The sequence below is a fragment of the Panulirus ornatus genome, chromosome 57, assembly GCF_036320965.1.
Source record: "Panulirus ornatus isolate Po-2019 chromosome 57, ASM3632096v1, whole genome shotgun sequence".
In the NCBI taxonomy this organism is placed as follows: Eukaryota; Metazoa; Arthropoda; class Malacostraca; order Decapoda; family Palinuridae; genus Panulirus; species Panulirus ornatus.
In genome coordinates this window covers 4,318,471-4,340,255 of record NC_092280.1, presented here as the reverse complement: position 1 = coordinate 4,340,255, position 21,785 = coordinate 4,318,471, and the positions used below count along the sequence as shown (strand labels likewise).

Here is a 21,785-nt window from a genome sequence, read left to right as displayed (position 1 = left end):
GAAAGAAATGGCACAACCCACCCCCATACACAATGTCCACACACACACATGCCCACACACGCAGATATACATACCTATACATCTCAATGTACACATATATATACACACACAGACACATACATATATACCCATGCACACAATTCACACTGTCTGCCCCTATTCATTCCCATCACCACCTCGCCACACAAGGAATACCATCCCCCTCCCCCCTCATGTGTGCGAGGTAGCACTAGGAAAAGACATTCGTTCACACTCAGTCTCCAGCTGTCACGCAATAATGCCCGAAACCACAGCTCCCTTTCCACATCCAGGCCCCACACAACTTTCCATGGTTTACCCTAGACGCTTCACATGCCCTGATTCAATCCACTGACAGCACGTCAACCCCGGTATACCACATCGATCCAATTCACTCTATTCCTTGCCCTCCTTTCACCCTCCTGCATGTTCAGGCCCCGATCACACAAAATCTTTTTCACTCCATCTTTCCACCTCCAATTTGGTCTCCCACTTCTCCTTGTTCCCTCCACCTCTGACAGATATATCCTCTTGGTCGATCTTTCCTCACTCATTCTCTCCATGTGCCAAAACCATTTCAAAACACCCTCTTCTGTACCCTTATATTACTTACTCGATCAAACCACCTCACACCACACATTGTCCTCAAACATCTCATTTCCAGCACATCCACCCTCCTGCGCACAACTCTATCCATAGCCCACGCCTCGCAACCATACAACATTGTTGGAACCACGATTCCTTCAAACATACCCATTTTTGCTTTCCGAGATAATGTTCTCGACTTCCACACATTCTTCAAGGCTCCCAGGATTTTCGCCCCCTCCCCCACCCTATGATTCACTTCCGCTTCCATGGTTCCATCCACTGCCAGATCCACTCCCAGATATCTAAAACACTTTACTTCCTCCAGTTTTTCTCCATTCAAACTTACCCCCCAATTGACTTGACCCTCAACCCTACTGTACCTAATAACCTTGCTCTTATTCACATTTACTCTTAACTTTCTTCTTTCACACACTTTACCAAACTCAGTCACCAGCTTCTGCAGTTTCTCACATGAATCAGCTACCAGCGCTGTATCATCAGCGAACAACAACTGACTCACTTCCCAAGCTCTCTCATCCACAACAAGACTTCATACTTGCCCCTCTTTCCAAAACTCTTGCATTCACCTCCCTAACAACCCCATCCATAAACAAATTTTTAACTTTCTAAAATGGGAAACAGAAGAAGGAGTCACGCGGGGAGTGCTCATCCTCCTCGAAGGCTCAGACTGGGGTGTCTAAATGTGTGTGGATGTAACCAAGATGTGAAAAAAGGAGAGATAGGTAGTATGTTTGAGGAAAGGAACCTGGATGTTTTGGCTCTGAGTGAAACGAAGCTCAAGGGTAAAGGGGAAGAGTGGTTTGGGAATGTCTTGGGAGTAAAGTCAGGGGTTAGTGAGAGGACAAGAGCAAGGGAAGGAGTACCACTACTCCTGAAACAGGAGTTGTGGGAGTATGTGATAGAATGTAAGAAAGTAAATTCTCCATTAATATGGGTAAAACTGAAAGTTGATGGAGAGAGATGGGTGATTATTGGTGCATATGCACCTGGGCATGAGAAGAAAGATCATGAGAGGCAAGTGTTTTGGGAGCAGCTGAATGAGTGTGTTAGTGGTTTTGATGCACGAGACCAGGTTATAGTGATGGGTGATTAGAATGCAAAGGTGAGTAATGTGGCAGTTGAGGGAATAATTAGTATACATGGGGTGTTCAGTGTTGTAAATGGAAATGGTGAAGAGCTTGTAGATTTATGTGCTGAAAAAGGACTGGTGATTGGGAATACCTGGTTTAAAAAGCGAGATATACATAAGTATACGTATGTAAGAAGGAGAGATGGCCAGAGAGCGTTATTGGATTACGTGTTAATTGACAGGTGCGCGAAAGAGAGACTTTTGGATGTTAATGTGCTGAGAGGTGCAACTGGAGGGATGTCTGATCATTATCTTGTGGAGGCTAAGGTGAAGATTTGTATGGGTTTTCAGAAAAGAAGAGTGAATGTTGGGGTGAAGAGGGTGGTGAGAGTAAGTGAGCTTGGAAGGAGACTTGTGTGAGGAAGTACCAGGAGAGACTGAGTACAGAATGGAAAAAGGTGAGAACAATGGAAGTAAGGGGAGTGGGGGAGGAATGGGATGTATTTAGGGAATCAGTGATGGATTGTGTAAAAGATGCTTGTGGCATGAGAAGAGTGGGAGGTGGGTTGATTAGAAAGGATAGTGAGTGGTGGGATGAAGAAGTAAGATTATTAGTGAAAGAGAAGAGAGAGGCATTTGGATGATTTTTGCAGGGAAAAAATGAAATTGAGTGGGAGATGTATAAAAGAAAGAGACAGGAGGTCAAGAGAAAGGTGCAAGAGGTGAAAAAGAGGGCAAATGAGAGTTGGGGTGAGAGAGTATCATTAAATTTTAGGGAGAATAAAAAGATGTTCTGGAAGGAGGTAAATAAAGTGCGTAAGACAAGGGAGCAAATGGGAACTTCAGTGAAGGGCGCAAATGGGAAGGTGATAACAAGTAGTGGTGATGTGAGAAGGAGATGGAGTGAGTATTTTGAAGGTTTGTTGAATGTGTTTGATGATAGAGTGGCAGATATAGGGTGTTTTGGTCAAGGTGGTGTGCAAAGTGAGAGGGTTAGGGAAAATGATTTGGTAAACAGAGAAGAGGTAGTAAAAGCTTTGCGGAAGATGAAAGCCGGCAAGGCAGCAGGTTTGGATGGTATTGCAGTGGAATTTATTAAGAATGGGGGTGACTGTATTGTTGACTGGTTGGTAAGGTTATTTAATGTATGTATGACTCATGGTGAGGTGCCTGAGGATTGGCGGAATGCGTGCATAGTGCCATTGTACAAAGGCAAAGGGGATAAGAGTGAGTGCTCAAATTACAGAGGTATAAGTTTGTTGAGTATTCCTGGTAAAGTATATGGGAGGGTATTGATTGAGAGGGTGAAGGCATGTACAGAGCACCAGATTGGGGAAGAACAGTGTGGTTTCAGAAGTGGTAGAGGATGTGTGGATCAGGTGTTTGCTTTGAGGAATGTATGTGAGAAATACTTAGAAAAGCAAATGGATTTGTATGTAGCATTTATGGATCTGGAGAAGGCATATGATAGAGTTGATAGAGATGCTCTGTGGAAGGTATTAAGAATATATGGTGTGGGAGGCAAGTTGTTAGAAGCAGTGAAAAGTTTTTATCGAGGATGTAAGGCATGCGTACATGTAGGAAGAGAGGAAAGTGATTGGTTCTCAGTGAATGTAGGTTTGTGGCAGGGGTGTGTGATGTCTCCATGGTTTAATAAGTATAAATAACATAAAAATAATCTTTTATTAGCAGTACAGCATCAAAAATGTATGGTCAAAATAAGGCATCAGTGCATGCATAATCAGAAAATGAAGTAACAAATCAAATCAGTAAGCATCATTACACTGAATTTATGAATAAATCTAACAAGAAAATTCTATGTCAATAAATTAATATGAAATCACAAGTGATTTTACAGCACTTACTTGTTATTCTGGTTTGTAGGTAATTTAAATACTTGTGCATCATATGCATCATAATCGAAGATAGAATTTGGTAAAGCTGTCTCTTGCATTGGTTTCATGCATGTTTTGCTTAATGCATCAAATTTCTCTCTCTTTAAAGTCTTTGGCTTTTCTGGTGGGAGTTTAATACGAGGAACAAAAGTGCCATATCCCACTTTCTTTTTGGCTGAGTAGAAACTAAGGTTGATCCATGTATGGGGCATGCTGTAATCATCAGCATTTATGCTCCCTTTTTTATTGTGGAACTGTAAGAATAGAAATAAGCTTGGATTCTATTCAGTTAATCACAGAACAGAAAACAATCTACCATTTTAATAGATTTAGAACTTAAACATGCAAAAAAATCTTCGTACAGTAAAAGGTTTGAGAAGTGATGATGGAAGAGGTGAAAACACTGATACCCTCATTTGTCGGTCATGAAAAACACTGTCTAAAAACAAAGGTAAAACTTGAGCAAAATATTCTTGAAAAATGGCTATCACACAGGAAAAGCTCATTTCAAAATTGTGACATGATGTACCCTATCAAACTCCTACCTCAGTTATGCTTGAATTTTTTTCTTTTTTTTATAATTTGTCACTGTCTCCTGCATCAGCGAGGCAGCGCAAGGAAACTGATGAAAGAATAGCCCAACCCACCCACATACACATGTATATACATACACGTCCACACACGCAAATATACATACATATGCATCTCAACGTATACATATATATATACACACACAGACATATACATATATACACATGTACATAATTCATATTGTCTGCCTTTATTCATTCCCATCACCACCTCGTCACACATGAAATAACAACCCCCTCCCCCCTCATGTGTGCGAGGTAGCGCTAGGAAAAGACAACAAAGGCCCCATTCGTTCACACTCAGTCTCTAGCTGTCATGTAATAATGCAACGAAACCACAGCTCCCTTCCACATCCAGGCCCCACACAACTTTCCATGGTTTACCCCAGACGCTTCACATGCCCTGGTTCAATCCATTGACAGCACGTCGACTCCAGTATACCACATCGTTCCAATTCACTCTATTCCTTGCATGCCTTTCACCCTCCTGCATGTTCAGGCCCCGATCACTCAAAATCTTTTTCACTCCATCTTTCAACCTCCAACTTGGTCTCCCACTTCTCCTTGTTCCCTCCACCTCTGACACACATATCCTCTTGGTCAATCTATCCTCACTCATTCTCTCCATGTGACCAAACCATTTCAAAACACCCTCTTCAGCTCTTTCAACCACACTCCTTTTATTACCACACATCTCTCTTACCCTTATATTACTTACTCGATCAAACCACCGCACACCACATACTGTCCTCAAACATCTCATTTCCAGCACATCCACCCTCCTGCGCACAACTCTATTTATAGCCCACGCCTCGCAACCATACAACAAAGATATTTAGCCAAATATTACAAATATAACCAATAACTTACCTTTAGAAGAGGAACAGCATGAAGTGGTTGTTCTCCAACACACACCAAATCTGATCCTACACCATTGTCTATGATGCGCTGTTTAGTGATGTTTGTTAATTCACGATCCACTTCAAAAACTCCTACGCCAGGAGTTATTACAACAGAAACCTGACCTGTTCGGTCAAAACTTCTGTCCAGGTAGTGTTTTTCAAAAACTGCAATTCAAATACCAAAAAATGCTAGAGTTTAAAAAAAAAGTGACAGTAAATGCAGTCTGACTGAGGAGTTAACCAGGGTGTGCTGAAGTGGTCCAGACTTATGAAGAGGATGGGCAAAAGAAATAAATGAGTTAGAGGATCTACATATCAGAAGAAGAGAAAGGGAGGTGAAGTATCTACCTGCCTAAGGATATTTACATCAAGATTTTATCATTATGTAAGACATAGCTCATGGCATGTTTTGCTTGATTAACTTGATTAACAAAGCTTTTTTTCTCTATTACCATGAATATCTCATAATCATCAACCTCATGGTCATTTGGAAGTTTCAATTCATTTATCAATATTAATTTTGAATGTTTTTGTACATATCCAATACAGATTTCTTATCTTACTTGGTAGACAATGAATACATTTCCATTTTCCTCCATGGTCTCTTATACAAACTTGCTCAATATTCACTTGGCATTTTCCAAAGTATTACTGCAGACTTAAATACCTCTATTTCTTCCAAGCTGGAATGCTTTCAAAAGAAGTATGTTATTTTTGAAACCCTCAATCTTTTACCATTCACAGACTATTACATATCATTCTCTTGTTTTTATGATGTATAATTCATGTTCTCTCAAGATAATGCAAATGTTCCACATTCCCAATTTTACTTGTGAAGAATTTCTTAAATCTTCCTAATTTTTCCTTGTCTTGAAAGTGAATATAAACCAGTGTTCAAATGTAATTTTTATGGGTGTAATGAACTGCTTTATTACCATTGTTCTCTATTTTGGTGAATGTTCTCATTATCACTTCCCTCTACTTGACCAGATAATGTTTTTTTCAGTGTGTTCTTCAATTTCTACTTTTTCACCTATGATTACTCACAAGCCTTTAACTGTTTTCTTCATAAATTTCCCTCTTGTTGTCCCTTCATAAGGTGCAACCATTACATTTATTATCTTTCCATAATTCACTTATTCATATCTCTCTCCTAATAATTAATTCCATGATATCATAAGCCCATTTGTTTACCATGTTTAATCTTTTCTCCTTATCCTCTTCTGTACATATCATTTTCCTTTCTCTGGTATGCAAAGCATCATACCACATTCCCTTTTATAGCTCTGTTTATGTTGCATAACATTATCACAAACAGTAATGATGTGTATGCCACTCCTTTAGAGAACTCCTGATATAACATATCATTATTAGACAAGGTAACATTTGCTACTATTCAGAATTTTCCATTGACAGACACTCCTTATTCCATTTTCTTAAATTATGTCTTTATGTTCTGTTCTGCTTCATTTTTCCAATGGAATCCTAGTTTATTTTGGTCAAATGCTTTATGACAGTCAAGACTGACTGACAACAGAAACACGACTGCCTAGATGGTATAGTTAAGGTCACCAGACACTACTGTGAAAAGGAACCACCCAAGGTTAATCCTTGCCATATTTAGTTGAAATTCATTTAGTAATCTCAGAGGCTGAGACTGAAATGTACTGGATCAACATGATAGTAGTTTGATACCTGATGACTTTTCTGAGTTACTATGGTTATCCTGGATGGTCACTGGGGTCACCAAACACCACTCTAAAAAGGTACCACTTACAGACCATCCATGCCAAGTTTTGGTTCATAATTGCCTTTTAGTTTCAGAGATGATTAATACATGAAAAGCAAATGGATGGACAATGACTGATTTCAGTAACAGCAGCCATCCTGAATAATGACTGAGATCAATGGAGACATTTTCGAATGAAAATCCCTCCAAAGTTTAGTTTACACTAGCCCTGTAGTTTCAAAGAAGACTGAAATGTGAAATTTCAAAGAGGTGACATCAACCTATAAAAAATGACCATTTCACCTTTGTGAAAAGGTAACACCCATCGACTAAGCTTGCCAACTCTAGTTCAAATTAGCCTAAGCATTTCAGAGGAAAATACTGAAACATGAAAGTTAATGGATGGACAACTAGTTTTAGTAACAGTGGCCATCCTGGATGGTGGTTGAGATTATCCTATACAATTTCAAAAGGGTTCACCAAAGGACTATCCTGAAAAGTTTGGTTCAAACTGGCCATGTAGTTTCACAGGAGAATAGTGAAAAATGAAAAGTTAATGGATAAACAAACAACAACAATGGAAAACAGATGATAAACGACACACATAGTGATGGCAAAAGAGCTCACATGGCCTTCAGCAAAGTGAGCTTATGTTAACTTTAAAATAAGCAAATTACTTGTTCATTAAAAAAGATATATACAAATGGCAGTTGAGTCATTTTACAGTGTACAAACAACTCAATAACTTTCAAAATTTTGCTATAAACAGAATTTGAAAGCAAACTTGAACATGACATTTAACAAAATGCAAAATTCAGTTAAGTACAAGCCTAGGTGCCTGCAGGTATCATTCACACAACTATCAATTGCCATGACCCTACCATTAATTGCAATCACATAATTAAACTGAAAAGTTAACCAATTTCTTGACTTTAAAAAAATCCAGCCAAAATGAGTGGTATATGAATGATTCTGGTGAAATGCTATCCTAGATTTATTAAAGATAAAGGCATTTACCATTAAGGGAAATATTGAGCACTTCTAAGAAATTTCCTTGGGATGCACAAGAATTTGTTGCTTCTGGTACTTCCACACCTTCATGCCTGTGGTGGTCTAAAACTGTTGGCAAGTAATTGTTGAACATACGACGCAAGCGTGTTAAAGTTGGAGACCAATCATCATATCGTACATTCTGTACTGCAACTCTGTCAGACAAGAAAAGAACAACAAAGTACAATAACTAGACAACTCTCTAGATTAGGTTTAGTTTACATACTGAATGAACACACTTGAGAAATACTCTCAAAATTTTGTTCACATCAGAATCTCCCTACTTTATAATCTGATTTGAAAATTAGTGTACTGTAGCTACAAGATATAAAGAGCTATAATGCTATCAACCCTGTAGGTAATGGTCCCAGCTCACAATATAGCAAAAGGTCTTAAAGCCTTTCAAAATGGGTAGATAATAAATAACGTTTGGGATGGAGACTGATTAGTTGAATATAAAGTTCTCATTTAGGAAAATGACTGAGCTTAAAGAGTCAGAAAACTGACTAGCATGATCAATTTATCAAATAAAGGGAAAAGAAAGCTGTTTCATACACAAGGCTTCATTCTCAGTATCATAGGGCAGACAGGAATTCACATCAGCTCAAGACCCTTGGCTCGTGCATGCAGTGGAAGTCAGTGCTCTGCCTGCTTCTTCATATTAGCATAATACAGACAGACCTTGGTTAGCACTGTCATACTATACAGTATTTCGTTATAATGCTGTATCTTAACAGCTTATTTCCCTCAAAAAACAAAATATTAAAATTCTACTGATAGTTCAAAAGTCCTGCATACGAACAAGCAACTTAAATAGGTCTCTTCTTTGTCTAAACTATATGCTCAGCCAATGGGAAAAGCATGTGCTGATCAGTGTTCAGCAATTCAGCACCTCGGGTCATCAGTTTTGAACACGCCTGGCAGCATCACGGTTGAATATTTTTTTACTTTTGCCTACTTCTCTGTGTATTAAGGGGCCAATAACATTAGTAAAAAGGCCTGCAAATGCTTGTGTTGGTAATATGGGCAAAAATTTAAGGAAAGCATCAGTTTGGGGCAGAAAAAGCAGGCTATGAGGTGAGAGGAGGCTCCTTACATTTATTTCCAGCATGATGGCAACCATGTTTGCTGTATCATGGTCAAATCACTTATCATGTCTGCCTTTTTTGTGTGTGCAAGAGGTTCATAATGTCTGAAAAAGGCTTGCATGGGTTATTTTCGGTGATGTGGACAAGCATTAAATGAAAAGCAACAGTTTTGGTGTAAAGATGCAGGTTTTATGGCAGGATGAGGTTCCTTAAGTTTGTTTCCACCACTGTGGTCTAAACATCTTATATCATTGCCTTCTTTTCAGAGTGCAAGAGGTCAATGATATCTAGAAAAGTGCCTGCAGGTGTCTGTGCTGGTTATATGAGCAAGCTTTCAAGGAAAACAACAGTTAGGATGCAAGTTATTAGTGGTGATGAGGCTCCTAACAGTCATGTTTACTACGCTGTAGTTGCTTTATTTATAGTATTTTAGCCTACTTTTTGTGTAAGAGGGCATTAATTTTTGGAAAAAGGCCACAAGTATTGATGTTGGTAATGCAGACAAGCATTTAAGGATTGTAACAAATGCAGGTTATAAGGCATTGAAATGGGGGATATCGTAGGATGATCCACTGAAGGTACTGGTAAGTACTGTACCTTAACTTCTTCTTCTTTAGGGTTTACAATTAAAAATCATAATCATTATCTATACATCAATCTGAAACATTTATCATGCGTGCACAATTATAATTATTTGTGCTGGTACTAGTATCCTAATAAAGCTCTTATATATTACTTGTAGATGAGCAATGGTACTATCAGTATGCATCTCCATTGGATCCATGTTATCACTGCCCTGTTTAGCACTTTTTTGATAAGCACTCTTTGAGCAAGAATGCATCCTAAAAGCTTATCTGGATATTCTTGCACTATTAATTTGTGATTAAGTTTTCAGTTGTAATTTAAGAGTGTTCGTGTTCTACTTGGCACTTGTCATGTTTCTTAGGGTGGACTGGTTATATCAGTAGCAGAATTAATAAAGCTGAAGGTCCTTCACCAACTAGAAAAACCAACTGAACTTTGGAACTCACATTGGTAGGCAGCCACCGACCAGTGAGTTATGTTAATGGTACTACCCACCTGAGTACCAGGAGGGTTAGTGACAGCTGCGTAGTGAGCCAGCACTTCAGCAGTTGTCAAGCTGCACTCCTCTGATGCAGGTAGCTGTTTTCTTTCTGCCTCATCCACACATGGACTGCTGGCATTCTGTCCACAAACATACAATCTCTCCTTGTCACACATAACACTTGACAACACTTAACTCACACAATTCTTTCTTCATAACTCTTGATATTCCTGTGATGAGCACTATGTGATAGCCCTGCCTTTAGGCAAAATGGTAAGTGCAGTAGGTAAAAGTAGTAGGTTGGAACATTAGATAGAAAAATTTGATAGAAACATTAGGTAAAGGTAGAGTAAGAATATTTGGTGGGAGCATTAGGTTGAAGTAGTAGGTTGAAACTTTGGGCAGGAACATTAGGGAGACAGATTTGGTAGAAATAATCAGTAGGAACATTAGGTAGCAGCCTATGAAAACAGTGCGAAGAGTTGCCCTCTGCCAGTGGCCTATCAAGGTGATGCACTGAAGGATAATAAGCTGCAGTGAAGTTTACCAGTTATGAATATTTTTGCTGTGGATACCCCCTAAGGGAGTTCCTCAAGGAAATGGGTGTCAAAGATACAGATAAATAGGAACTCAAATACTGACAATGTGAGCTAAGAATCAGATCTTATTTAGTTTAATCCTTCTGGTAAGGGATGGTAAAAATGTGTCTCCTACAGATGGCAAACAATTAGCAAAACCTTAATTAAAAAAGTATCATGAGACATGCAAAGATCAACACCCATTTAAACACAGCATGTCATAAACACTTCAAATCTGGTATAGTGTTAGACACTTAAATCTTGGTGTGGCACAAACCATTAAATCCAAACATGTACTCATTAGCCCTATCATGTCATCCTGTGTATTCACTTCCCTGTGATATCTTTGGAGACTGGATATTCCCTTAATACAAAACTCAAAAACACTTTCTGTTCTCTTCTGATATACCCAAATATCATAATATGTTATCAATGTTATTCAATTCCCACAAAATACGGTCCATTTATACTGCAAAGTAGCAGCATGGGACTACATGGGAACACCACAGTGATTTATGGGTAACTTGAGGCTAGAGGATTTTTCCACTGTACTGAGATATGCCTCTAGTGAGTACAGCCACCATATTTCCCTTCAAATGTGGCAGGAACAATGTACAATGTATGTTGTTCAAGTGCTGGCAATTATTTGTAAATCTTATCCTATGTAGTCTGGCCTGAAAGCATTAATCAAAATCCAAGGGAACTTATCAGAGTCAGTGATAAAAAACAAGAACAAGTATTCATACAACATATATGCCCCTCTTTGTGGTTTTGTATCCTCCTTTTGCATATCACCTAGTGAACCTGACTTTTGATTCTGACCCCCCCCCCCATACTAAAAAAGGAATAGAACGTTTCCTGTAATATCTATGGTACAAATATGCTATCCACAACCAGTGACTAAGTCTTCAGATATTTTGTGCACTTGCATTCAGTAGCATTTTAGAATGCAAGCTCTTATCTTCTCTATTTCTCATGTATACAAACATGTAGTTCTATATTATTTAACTACACTTTATGACCTTTGATCTTTGACCAAACACTGACAATCTAATCAGATGTATATTTTGTATGAAATATATATAGCATAAGTTTGATCTATATCCAATTACCCAGTCTTGAGATATCATGTGCATTTCAGCATACAAGAACTTGTGTCCTGAACTATGACCCCTAAATCTTAAAGTTAAATGTTCAACTTTGTATGCACGATCTATACTACATGTTTGATCCATATCTGAGCACCCAGTCCTGATATACTGTGTATACAAGCATTTAGAAGCATTTCAGTACCTAAAACTTTGTGACACTTACCTCTGACCTCTAAGTTCAAGAAACTTTGCATGCAGTTTCTAAGGCACAATAATTCATCTATTACATATCAAGTACACAAGACTGGGATAGATGTATGGATGACTGGAATGGGAAAACCATCATACCCATTTGCTTTGTAGCACCTGGGATGAGCAGAAAGTTGTACAAATAAATGAATTATCTAGTTCCATCCCTGAATCTGAGCTGTGGATAAAAAAAAGGATTAAGCACATCATGTGTGGAAAAAATATATTTGAGTATAGCTTAGGACATAAAACTAAAGTTCAGGCCACATCTACACATGAATCTTCAAATGAGCTACTGAATTACAAAATGAGTAATCCTAGCTAGTTAAATCACAAGAAACCTAAACTTGACTGACCCCAGGTTTTGGATATGGAATGGGAAAATGCCAAGTAATTGGTGATTTAACCCTTGCATGTTCAAACCACTTCTGTGCAAAGCAAAAATAATACCTGCAAAATCAAATACATGCAAAGTAAACATGTACAAAGTGAAGGAAGGGTGTATATTTCCTACCTGTAAAAGTCTTCATAAAATCTGCCTTTATAATCTTCCTGTAAACACTCCCTCATTGATGGAGGAAACTCATCAATGTTGTTGGCTTTGTAGAATGTCCGGGAGAAAAGTACAATTGTAACATCATGGTTACTGCCCTCTTTCTGAAAAATATAAATCACTGAATAAATACAGGGAACAGAAAATTATAATATTGTTGTCTTCTTTCTGAAATAAGAAAAAGCAAGGCTTAAGTAACAAAACTTACAGGTACTGTAAACATAAGGACTCTCTACACATACCACGTACTATTTAGCAAACTACTGCATCTCCTGGTTACTATGTAGACAATGGCAACTCAAGGGTTAGCCACTGTGATGTCTGTTTCTTTCCGTTCCTTATTAAGTACTGGAGCCCTATACCTTCTAAAGTCTCCCCTAACCAATACAATTTGCCCTCCTTTAACAAACATGTTCTCCACTTCCTCCAAAATTCTTAAATCACGTTTCCTCTTGTCTCATCTTTTCAGTCTATATTACATTTAAGATCTATTCTCAAAGACAACTTTTGTCTATAACTATAGCCTATGCCATTAAAAAATCAAATGCCTATTTCAAGCTCAGAACCTTTATCAAGTATGTTTAACTACCTACAATCTTTAATATGTCAAAGATCCTAAAGTAAAGTAATGAAATATAAGCTGAAGAGTTCTGCTTGTTACTTTGGCTACCACCAAATACAATACAACCAAAACAGATCTTGTTCAAAACCTACACAGAAACAATTGATATCTACCAGAAACATTTTCAGTGAAGACCTCATTTGATTATAACAATGAGTCAAGCTTGGGTGTGACTGAGGCAGCACTGCATAATAAAATCTCCTTGTAGTCAGTCATTCTCCAGCCATGCTAATGACAGCATATTTTCATGAGCTTTCTATCTATCTATCTATCTATCTATCTATCTATCTATCTATATCTATGATGTCCATTCCCTCCAGGAATTCCCACCAAAGGGTGAACATGGCAAAAGTCTCCACTTACCCCTGTCCTTGCATGCCTCCCTCGCATACACAATGCCACACATTCCTCCACCATTTCTCTCCCTCCAGTATTCCTCCACTCTATTTCCCCATGTCACATGTGGTGTTCCTCTCACAACACCCCTTTAACTGTACTATCATACACTCTCCTTGTAAACCCCCAGTCTTGCATTCTTTCCACATGCCCAAACCACCTCAAAGTATCATATTTCATCCATGCTTTCACTCCACACCTCATCCCCTTTGCATTCCCTGCCATATCACATATCTCATATGCCCTTTCATTTCTTCTTTCATTCCATCTAGTCACACCACATGTTCTTCTCAAACAGCTCATTTCCACAACCTAGATTCTTGACCTCTGTGACTCATTCCATGTCCATGTTTCAGCTGCATAGGTCAAGGCTGGGAGGACTATGCTGTTCCTTAATCCTCTCTTCACTTCTATACTTACATCTCTACCTTTCATTATTCTATTAAGGAACCCAATGACTCTTCTACCCTGTACTGCTCTTTCCCTTATATCCCCTTCCATATCATTATACTTACCCAAGGCAGCTCCTAGATACTTAAATTTTTTCACTTCTTTCAGTCTTTCTCCCCCAAATCCACAGCACAATTTATTACACTTTCTTCTCTCATTTTACATGGTTTTACAAAATCTATACTTTCACTCTGTTTCCTTTCAAACAACATTATTTTACTTTTCATTGCATTTACAAAACATAAAACACAATTACAACCTTCTGCAACTCCTCTTCAATCTCAGCAAACACTATAGTAGCATCTGCAAACAGGATTATAACTAGCCATCATATGTCATCATCACACACCATCTTTGCACCCCTTTTCTGTAGTTTTGCTTTCATCTCTCTTATCACTCCATCCAGACATATATCAAAAAGCTAGTGACAATACACAGCCCTGCCTCACACCTAAATGTACCCCAAAACTTTTGCTTAACTCTTTAGCCACTCTTACACACACCCACTTTCTCCTCTCTCCTCTACAGAATGTTTCCACATCATCCAACGGTTGTCCCCATACACCGCAAATGCTAAACACATCCCATAAAACATTCACTCGACTCTATCATACACTTTCTCCAGATCCATAAAAGCTGCATACAACTTCCTCCCTTACTAAACACTTTTCCACTATCTTTACTATAAAAACCTGATCCAAATCTCCCTTACCTTTCCCAAAACCCCCTTGCCTTTCACTTATTCTGCATTCAGTCACTTCCATCACTCTATCAATTAATGTTCTCGCATACACTTTTCCTGGTACACTTAACATACTTATTCCCTTATAACAGATGTTTGCTGATGATACAGTGCTAGTGGCTGATTCATGTGAAAAACTGCAGACGTTGGTGACTGAGTTTGGTAAAGAGTGTGAAAGAAGAAAGTTGAGAGTAAACGTGAATAAGAGCAAGGTTATTGGGTTAAGTAGGGTTGAGGGACAAGTTAATTGAGAGGTAAGTTTGAATGGAGAAAAACTGGAGGAAGTGAAATGTTTTAGATGTCTGGGAGTGGATTTAGCAGCAGATGGAACCACGGAAGCGGAAGTGAGTCACAGGTTGGGGGAGGGGGCAAAGGTTCTGGGAGCATTGAAGAATGTGTGGAAGGCAAGAGCGTTACCTCGGAAAGCAAAAATGGATATGTTTGAAGGAATAGTGGTTTCAACAATGTTATATGGTTGCGAGGAGTGGGCTATAGATAGGGTGTGCAGAGGAAGGTGGATGTGTTGGAAATAAAATGTTTCAGGACAATATGTGGTGTAAGGTGGTTTGATCGAGTAAGTAATGAAAGGGTAAGAGAGATGTGTGGTAGTATAAAAAGTGTGGTGGAGAGAGCAGAAGAGGGTGTATTGAAATGGTTTGGTCACAGGGAGAGAATGACTGAGGAAAGATTGACCAAGAGGATATATGTGTCAGAGGTGGAGGGGACGAGGAGAAGTGGGAGACCAAATTGGAGGTGGAAGGATGAAGTGAAAAAGATTTTGAGCAATCTGGGCCTGAAGATACAGGAGGGTGAGAGGCATGCAAGGAATAAAAGTGAATTGGAATGATGTGGTATACCAGGGTTGATGTGCTGTCAATGGATTGAACCAGGGAATGTGAAGCGTCTGGGGTAAACCATGGAAAGTTTTGTGGGGCCTGGATGTGGAAAGGGAACAGTGGTTTCGGTGCACTACACATGACAGCTAGAGACTGAGTGTGAACACATGTGGCCTTCGTTCTTGAGTGATGAACTTACCTTCCACTTTGCAAAGAGCTCAGACAGGAACCCATTGACTGCTTTTTCAAAATAGAGATCTCCATACAAATCAAAATCCCACATCTCAGAGCTCATTTGGATAAAGAGGTAGACCATACTTGTAGATGAGCGATACACAACCTGTAAAGAAATATAAAGCCATCCTGGTAAAATTGCAGTAAACATTTACTGTACTAGGTATATGAAACCCAACAGCATACCCTAGAGCTTGAAGAAAATAAACCCAAAATCTGAAGAAATCAATTTGCAGTAAGAAAAAATACAATCAACACTGCAAAATCTCAACAAATTTTAAACCTTCAAGGGAAAAAAAAAAAAGCTGTATTGTTCAACTCTTTGAAGCAACTCTGAAACCAAATGAGATGCTTAAAGCAAAATGAGATGTTTAAAGCAAAATGTATAACGTAAAATCACACTTTCAAAAAATAATGGAGACATCAGTATTCTTTAACTGCGACATTAGAAAAGTAGATGTCTGGTGAGAACAGTGAATAGGTGCATTTCTGAGGAGTGACTATATTTCAAGCACATTCTATATGGACCAACCTTCCACATAATGAGTATTGAAATGTATGATTTACTTGAAAGCTATTTCAATATTTACCAGCACACAGTTTGTCTCAATTATTCTCCTAACGCAGGACTCAAACGACAGGTTAGGGATGATGTCAACTTTCAAATTTTCTCACACACAAAATCCTGAAGCTTATTTTCAGCTAGAAAATGATCATACTGATGTCCTCTTTCACTTGTTCTATCCTCATTAATTTACATTTTCTCAAGGTGATTTCATCTACAATGGGTGTGCAAGCAACATAAATGAGATAAGGTTTGATTAGTGCATCTAGTTGCCTTTCCCTTCCAGCTAACAAGAAAATATGCATGACAGAAGTAACTGAAAAGTGAAGAGATACTGACTAAGATGGTATACATGTCAGATTTGGAAGGAACATGAGGGAGAGTCAGCCTGATGATCGAGATGGAATGACGGAATGAAAGATGTTTTGAATTATCAAAGCCTTGACATACAGGTGTGAGGCATGCATGGGATTGGACAACTATTGTATCTGAAAAATATATAGCATACTCCAAACTAGGAATGAAAATGGCAAATAATCAACAAGGAGAGTGTACCTTTGTGTCATCCGTTACAACTCCACACGCAACTTTTCCTCCCTGAGCCCACATCTCGTATACTTGGCAACGGATGCTTCCAGAACAAAATTCAACTTTCTTGTTTAGATAAACAACAGAGTTCACCTGCAGGAGAGAAATGGGATAAATGCAACGGCATTTTACACAAAACTTCAAAACATAATTCTGTTTTTTTATTAACAAAACATTCCTAACCACTTATGTGTATCTACTATCCAGTCTAAATTCAACGTCTTATGGAACACTTTTTATCCCTGGGGATAGGGGAGAAAGAATACTTCCCAAGTATTCCCTGTGTGTCGTAGAAGGCGACTAAAAGGGGAGGGAGCGGGGGGCTGGAAATCCTCCCCTCTCATTATCTTTTTTTAATTTTCCAAAAGAAGTAACAGAGAAGGGGGCCAGGTGAGGATATTCCCTCAAAGGCCCAGTTCTCTGTTCTTAACGCTACCTCGCTAACGCGGGAAATGGCGAATAGTTTGAAAGAAAAGAAAGATGGAAAACTTTTATTGCAGTAACTTTTAGCATCTGTTTATGCAAACTTTCCAAATGTTTCTGTTTCTAATACCACTCCAAGGTTCTCTTTATACAATGTACTACAAGACATCGTTGTTGGACAAAATGCCCTTGGAGTCTGTCTTCACTTATAGAATAATGAAATCTCCAAGCAAAAGACCTTATGAGGAAATACGTATAACACTTGGATAATGCTCTTTATGAGGGGTTCCATCAAAGACAGTGGGAAGGTGTTTAACCCACAGACTCCTGATATGCTGCATACAGCAAGGGATGCTGATTATTAAGAAGCTGGATCACCTGGAGGAAATATGGAGGAGATTAGTTTGATTTCTTTCTTTCAAACTATTCGCCATTTCCCGCGTTAGCGAGGTAGCATTAAGAACAGAGAACTGGGCCTTTGAGGGAATAATTAGTTTGATATATACAAGATTATTTTGGTGGAGTTAAAGTCACTAGTGGAATGCTGCAGGGTTCTGATCTGGGACCATTAATCTTCTTGATTCATGTAAATGGCTCCCTAGAAGACACACTTTCCTACTTGAATATGTCTGCAGGTGATGCAAAGATCATGAGGGAAATAAAAAGTGAGGAGGCTTCTATCAACAAAAGGGGATTCCATAGATAATCAAATACATGACTGAAGAAATTCAACCCAATAAATGTGAAGTAATAAGGATGGGTCACAATAAAAGATGGCCTCATTATGAATATCATTAGACAGTATAAAGCAGTATATGAGCTGCAAGAATCTTTGTATGAGAGAGACTTAGGAGTCAACATCACCCACATTAGGAGAATAACTAAGGATACAAACTATCTCCAGACAAATATTAGAATTATGTTCAAGTTCAGAGATAAGGAAATGTTCAACATGCTGTTCACATCCTACATAAGGTCAAAACTAGAATATGCTTCTCAAGTTTAGAGACCACACCTAATGATGCTCAAAGACTTTACTGAAAATGTTCAAAGGAGAGCAATCAAGATGGCACTAGAATTAAGAAAGCTGCATTACACAGGAAAGGATAGAGGCCTGAAATCTCTCCACCATAGAAGAGAGAAGAATTAGGGGTGACCAGATCAGAACCCTTAAGTTTTTAACCTGACTGATGAAACAGTTATAAAGTATTACTTCAAAAGATGTAGGAACAGAACAACCTTAGGAAATATGAAGAAGTAAATCAAGAAACTTTTTGACAATGATGTAAAGATGTACTTTTATAGTACAGGAATGGCAGATGAATGGAATAAACTCAACAAGGATATGTTAAGTGAATAAAAGCCTACAAAAGTTTAAAAGAATGGATGATAGTACAGAAACAGGTTCAGCACAGTAATTACAAGCACATATGCAGTGGTGAAAACACAATTTGCAACATACACCTTTGCAGTGGTGAGACATAAAAATTCAAGTGCTTAGGAGAAACTGCTAGGGATATTCCATGGACTGCAGAAATAATCATGGCTTACCCTTAGTCCAGAATATTTCAGTACAAAGAACTTAGACTGTGTTAAAAATCAGTGGAGAGAAAGTCTGACACCATTTTACTTACCAAATTCATTTTAAGTCTCCACATATCAGAACGACCAAGATACTGATCTTTAAAGGTGAGTTCCACCAGTTCCAAGGTAACATCTTTGGGTTCAACTTTGTTTATGATTACATCCTTATAATTTCGCAGCTGAAAGGTGGATGCAATACTCTGTTCGATGCTGATAGTATCTGAAATTGAAATAATTCTACAGAACAAATGTGGATTTAAGTTTGTACCCAAAATGTCCCTCTTTCTGTTACTCTATTTGCACTAAAAAATATGCTGGTCACATATGTCATACCCTAAATCAATGAAAATGGAGTACATCATTTTTTTCAAGATGAAGCATATTCAATACTTAGATTAGAAATGTGACAAATTTGCACCATACATATCAGAAATCAGACTTAAATAGTTGGTATCATACCCTTCTGTACTGGGACATCATCAATGGTTGTGGGTATTTGAAGAAGCAGTCGAGGAAGGTCATCTTCAGGATGGTAAATTTCTATTACATCTCCACCTTTAACATCTGGGCCAAGATCTTTGACATTTACAAGAAGATCCCCATCTGAAATAGGCAGGTAGATACAACTGAACTAAAATCTTCTGTAACATTTTGGTGAGTACATGTAACACTAGTGAAATTATAATATATTCTTTTTTTTTTTTTTTTTTTATACTTTGTCGCTGTCTCCCGCGTTTGCGAGGTAGCGCAAGGAAACAGACGAAAGAAATGGCCCAACCCCCCCCCCCCCCATACACATGTACATACACACGTCCACACACGCAAATATACATACCTACACAGCTTTCCATGGTTTACCCCAGACGCTTCACATGCCTTGCTTCAATCCACTGACAGCACGTCAACCCCTGTATACCACATGACTCCAATTCACTCTATTACTTGCCCTCCTTTCACCCTCCTGCATGTTCAGGCCCCGATCACACAAAATCTTTTTCACTCCATCTTTCCACCTCCAATTTGGTCTCCCTCTTCTCCTCGTTCCCTCCACCTCCGACACATATATCCTCTTGGTCAATCTCTCCTCACTCATTCTCTCCATGTGCCCAAACCATTTCAAAACACCCTCTTCTGCTCTCTCAACCACGCTCTTTTTATTTCCACACATCTCTCTTACCCTTACGTTACTTACTCGATCAAACCACCTCACACCACACATTGTCCTCAAACATCTCATTTCCAGCACATCCATCCTCCTGCGCACATCTCTATCCATAGCCCACGCCTCGCAACCATACAGCATTGTTGGAACCACTATTCCCTCAAACATACCCATTTTTGCTTTCCGAGATAATGTTCTCGACTTCCACACATTTTTCAAGGCTCCCAAAATTTTCGCCCCCTCCCCCACCCTATGATCCACTTCCGCTTCCATGGTTCCATCCGCTGACAGATCCACTCCCAGATATCTAAAACACTTCACTTCCTCCAGTTTTTCTCCATTCAAACTCACCTCCCAATTGACTTGACCCTCACCCCTACTGTACCTAATAACCTTGCTCTTATTCACATTTACTCTCAACTTTCTTCTTCCACACACTTTACCAAACTCATTCCACTTATTATCTTTAACTCTGTTACCTTTTATGTGGGAGAGATCATGTGCACAGAGTCCCTCAGTTCACTCAAGACATATCTTAAACCCATGTTTAGTGTAAAAAAAAAAAAAAAAAAATCGTAATAGGTGGTTATGAAAGAATAACAAAAGAAATTGAAAGGGATGACTAGTATTGTTAGAAAATCAAATAGTTTTTCATGGAAAACATTTGAGCAGGTATGCAAAAACAGATTAATGATCAGGAATTCATTACTTGTGAGGGCATTCTCAAACAAATGCATGCTAATTTTCCTATAAAATTACTGGACTTTGGAGCATGAATGACCATAAATATTCAAAACATATGCATAATGTACAATATAGCTGGATCAGACCCAGAGCCAAATATAGCCATTCTATTCACTGACAGGAAATTACGGAGAATGGAATGCTGAAAGAATAACAAGACCACATGATATGCTGTATTTCAATTCATTGTTTTTGTTTTGAAATGTTGGGTTTAGAACTATTCCAGATCTGAATATTCTTTCACTGTTGTACGTTTCATTATATTCTAATCATATAATCCTTTTTGCTCAATCCTCGTGTCAAATTTTCAAGTATGTTTTACTTAGAAACATAAGAAAGTTTTCAGTGTTACAGACAGCCAATGACAGGACTATACAATTATCCGGTAATTCCAATATGGGAAGTTCCTTCATCCTTCCACTTGTATGCTATTTTACCTTGTGCAGTCTAACTGGCAAATAAGGATTGCAGGCACTTCAACAAGTAAAAAATGGCAAGTGTGGCAATACCCTTTTTTTCTGACTATACGTACCATGTACAAACCCTACTTTTCTCACATTTTTGAAGATATAAGGTGGTATCCTTACCATGGATCTTTAATCCAATATTCCTAAAAAATTTATATACACACTGACACCATTCCCTGATTGATAGTCTTTATGTATATTCAAAATTCTAAGAAAAAAAATAAAGGGTAAATGGTTCATGTCATAAATTTTCATCATATGAAAATGTCATTGGGGAGGGAGGGAGGGGGATATGAAGCTCAGAGCAAATGTGGGCTTATCACAATAAAAGTAATTAAAACAGTTATAGAAACCAACATATCCTAAGAAAACCTTAACTTCACCAAGCACCAAAGACATCCCTCAGTTCTCAATGTTATGTGAAAAAGATGTATATCAATGATGTTCTCATCTGCTCGTTATGGTTACATGGTAAGAGTGTACAC

The 21,785-nt window shown here is 38.4% G+C and overlaps 1 protein-coding gene across 4 annotated transcripts in view; it reads right to left on the bottom strand.

The window, feature by feature from the left end:
• Iml1 (GATOR complex protein Iml1) overlaps window positions 1-21,785 on the bottom strand; it is a 124,706-nt gene that overhangs the window by 100,942 nt on the left and 1,979 nt on the right. For all 4 annotated transcript variants that reach the window (XM_071694320.1, XM_071694317.1, XM_071694319.1 and 1 more), the window contains exons 2-9: window positions 19,387-19,530; window positions 18,978-19,147; window positions 16,888-17,013; window positions 15,733-15,873; window positions 12,449-12,591; window positions 7,830-8,017; window positions 5,052-5,248; window positions 3,562-3,845 (exon numbers count right to left, since the gene is read on the bottom strand). In XM_071694320.1, coding sequence (XP_071550421.1) covers window positions 3,562-3,845; window positions 5,052-5,248; window positions 7,830-8,017; window positions 12,449-12,591; window positions 15,733-15,873; window positions 16,888-17,013; window positions 18,978-19,147; window positions 19,387-19,530 — 1,393 coding nt within the window. The remainder of the gene's footprint in view (window positions 1-3,561; window positions 3,846-5,051; window positions 5,249-7,829; window positions 8,018-12,448; window positions 12,592-15,732; window positions 15,874-16,887; window positions 17,014-18,977; window positions 19,148-19,386; window positions 19,531-21,785) is intronic.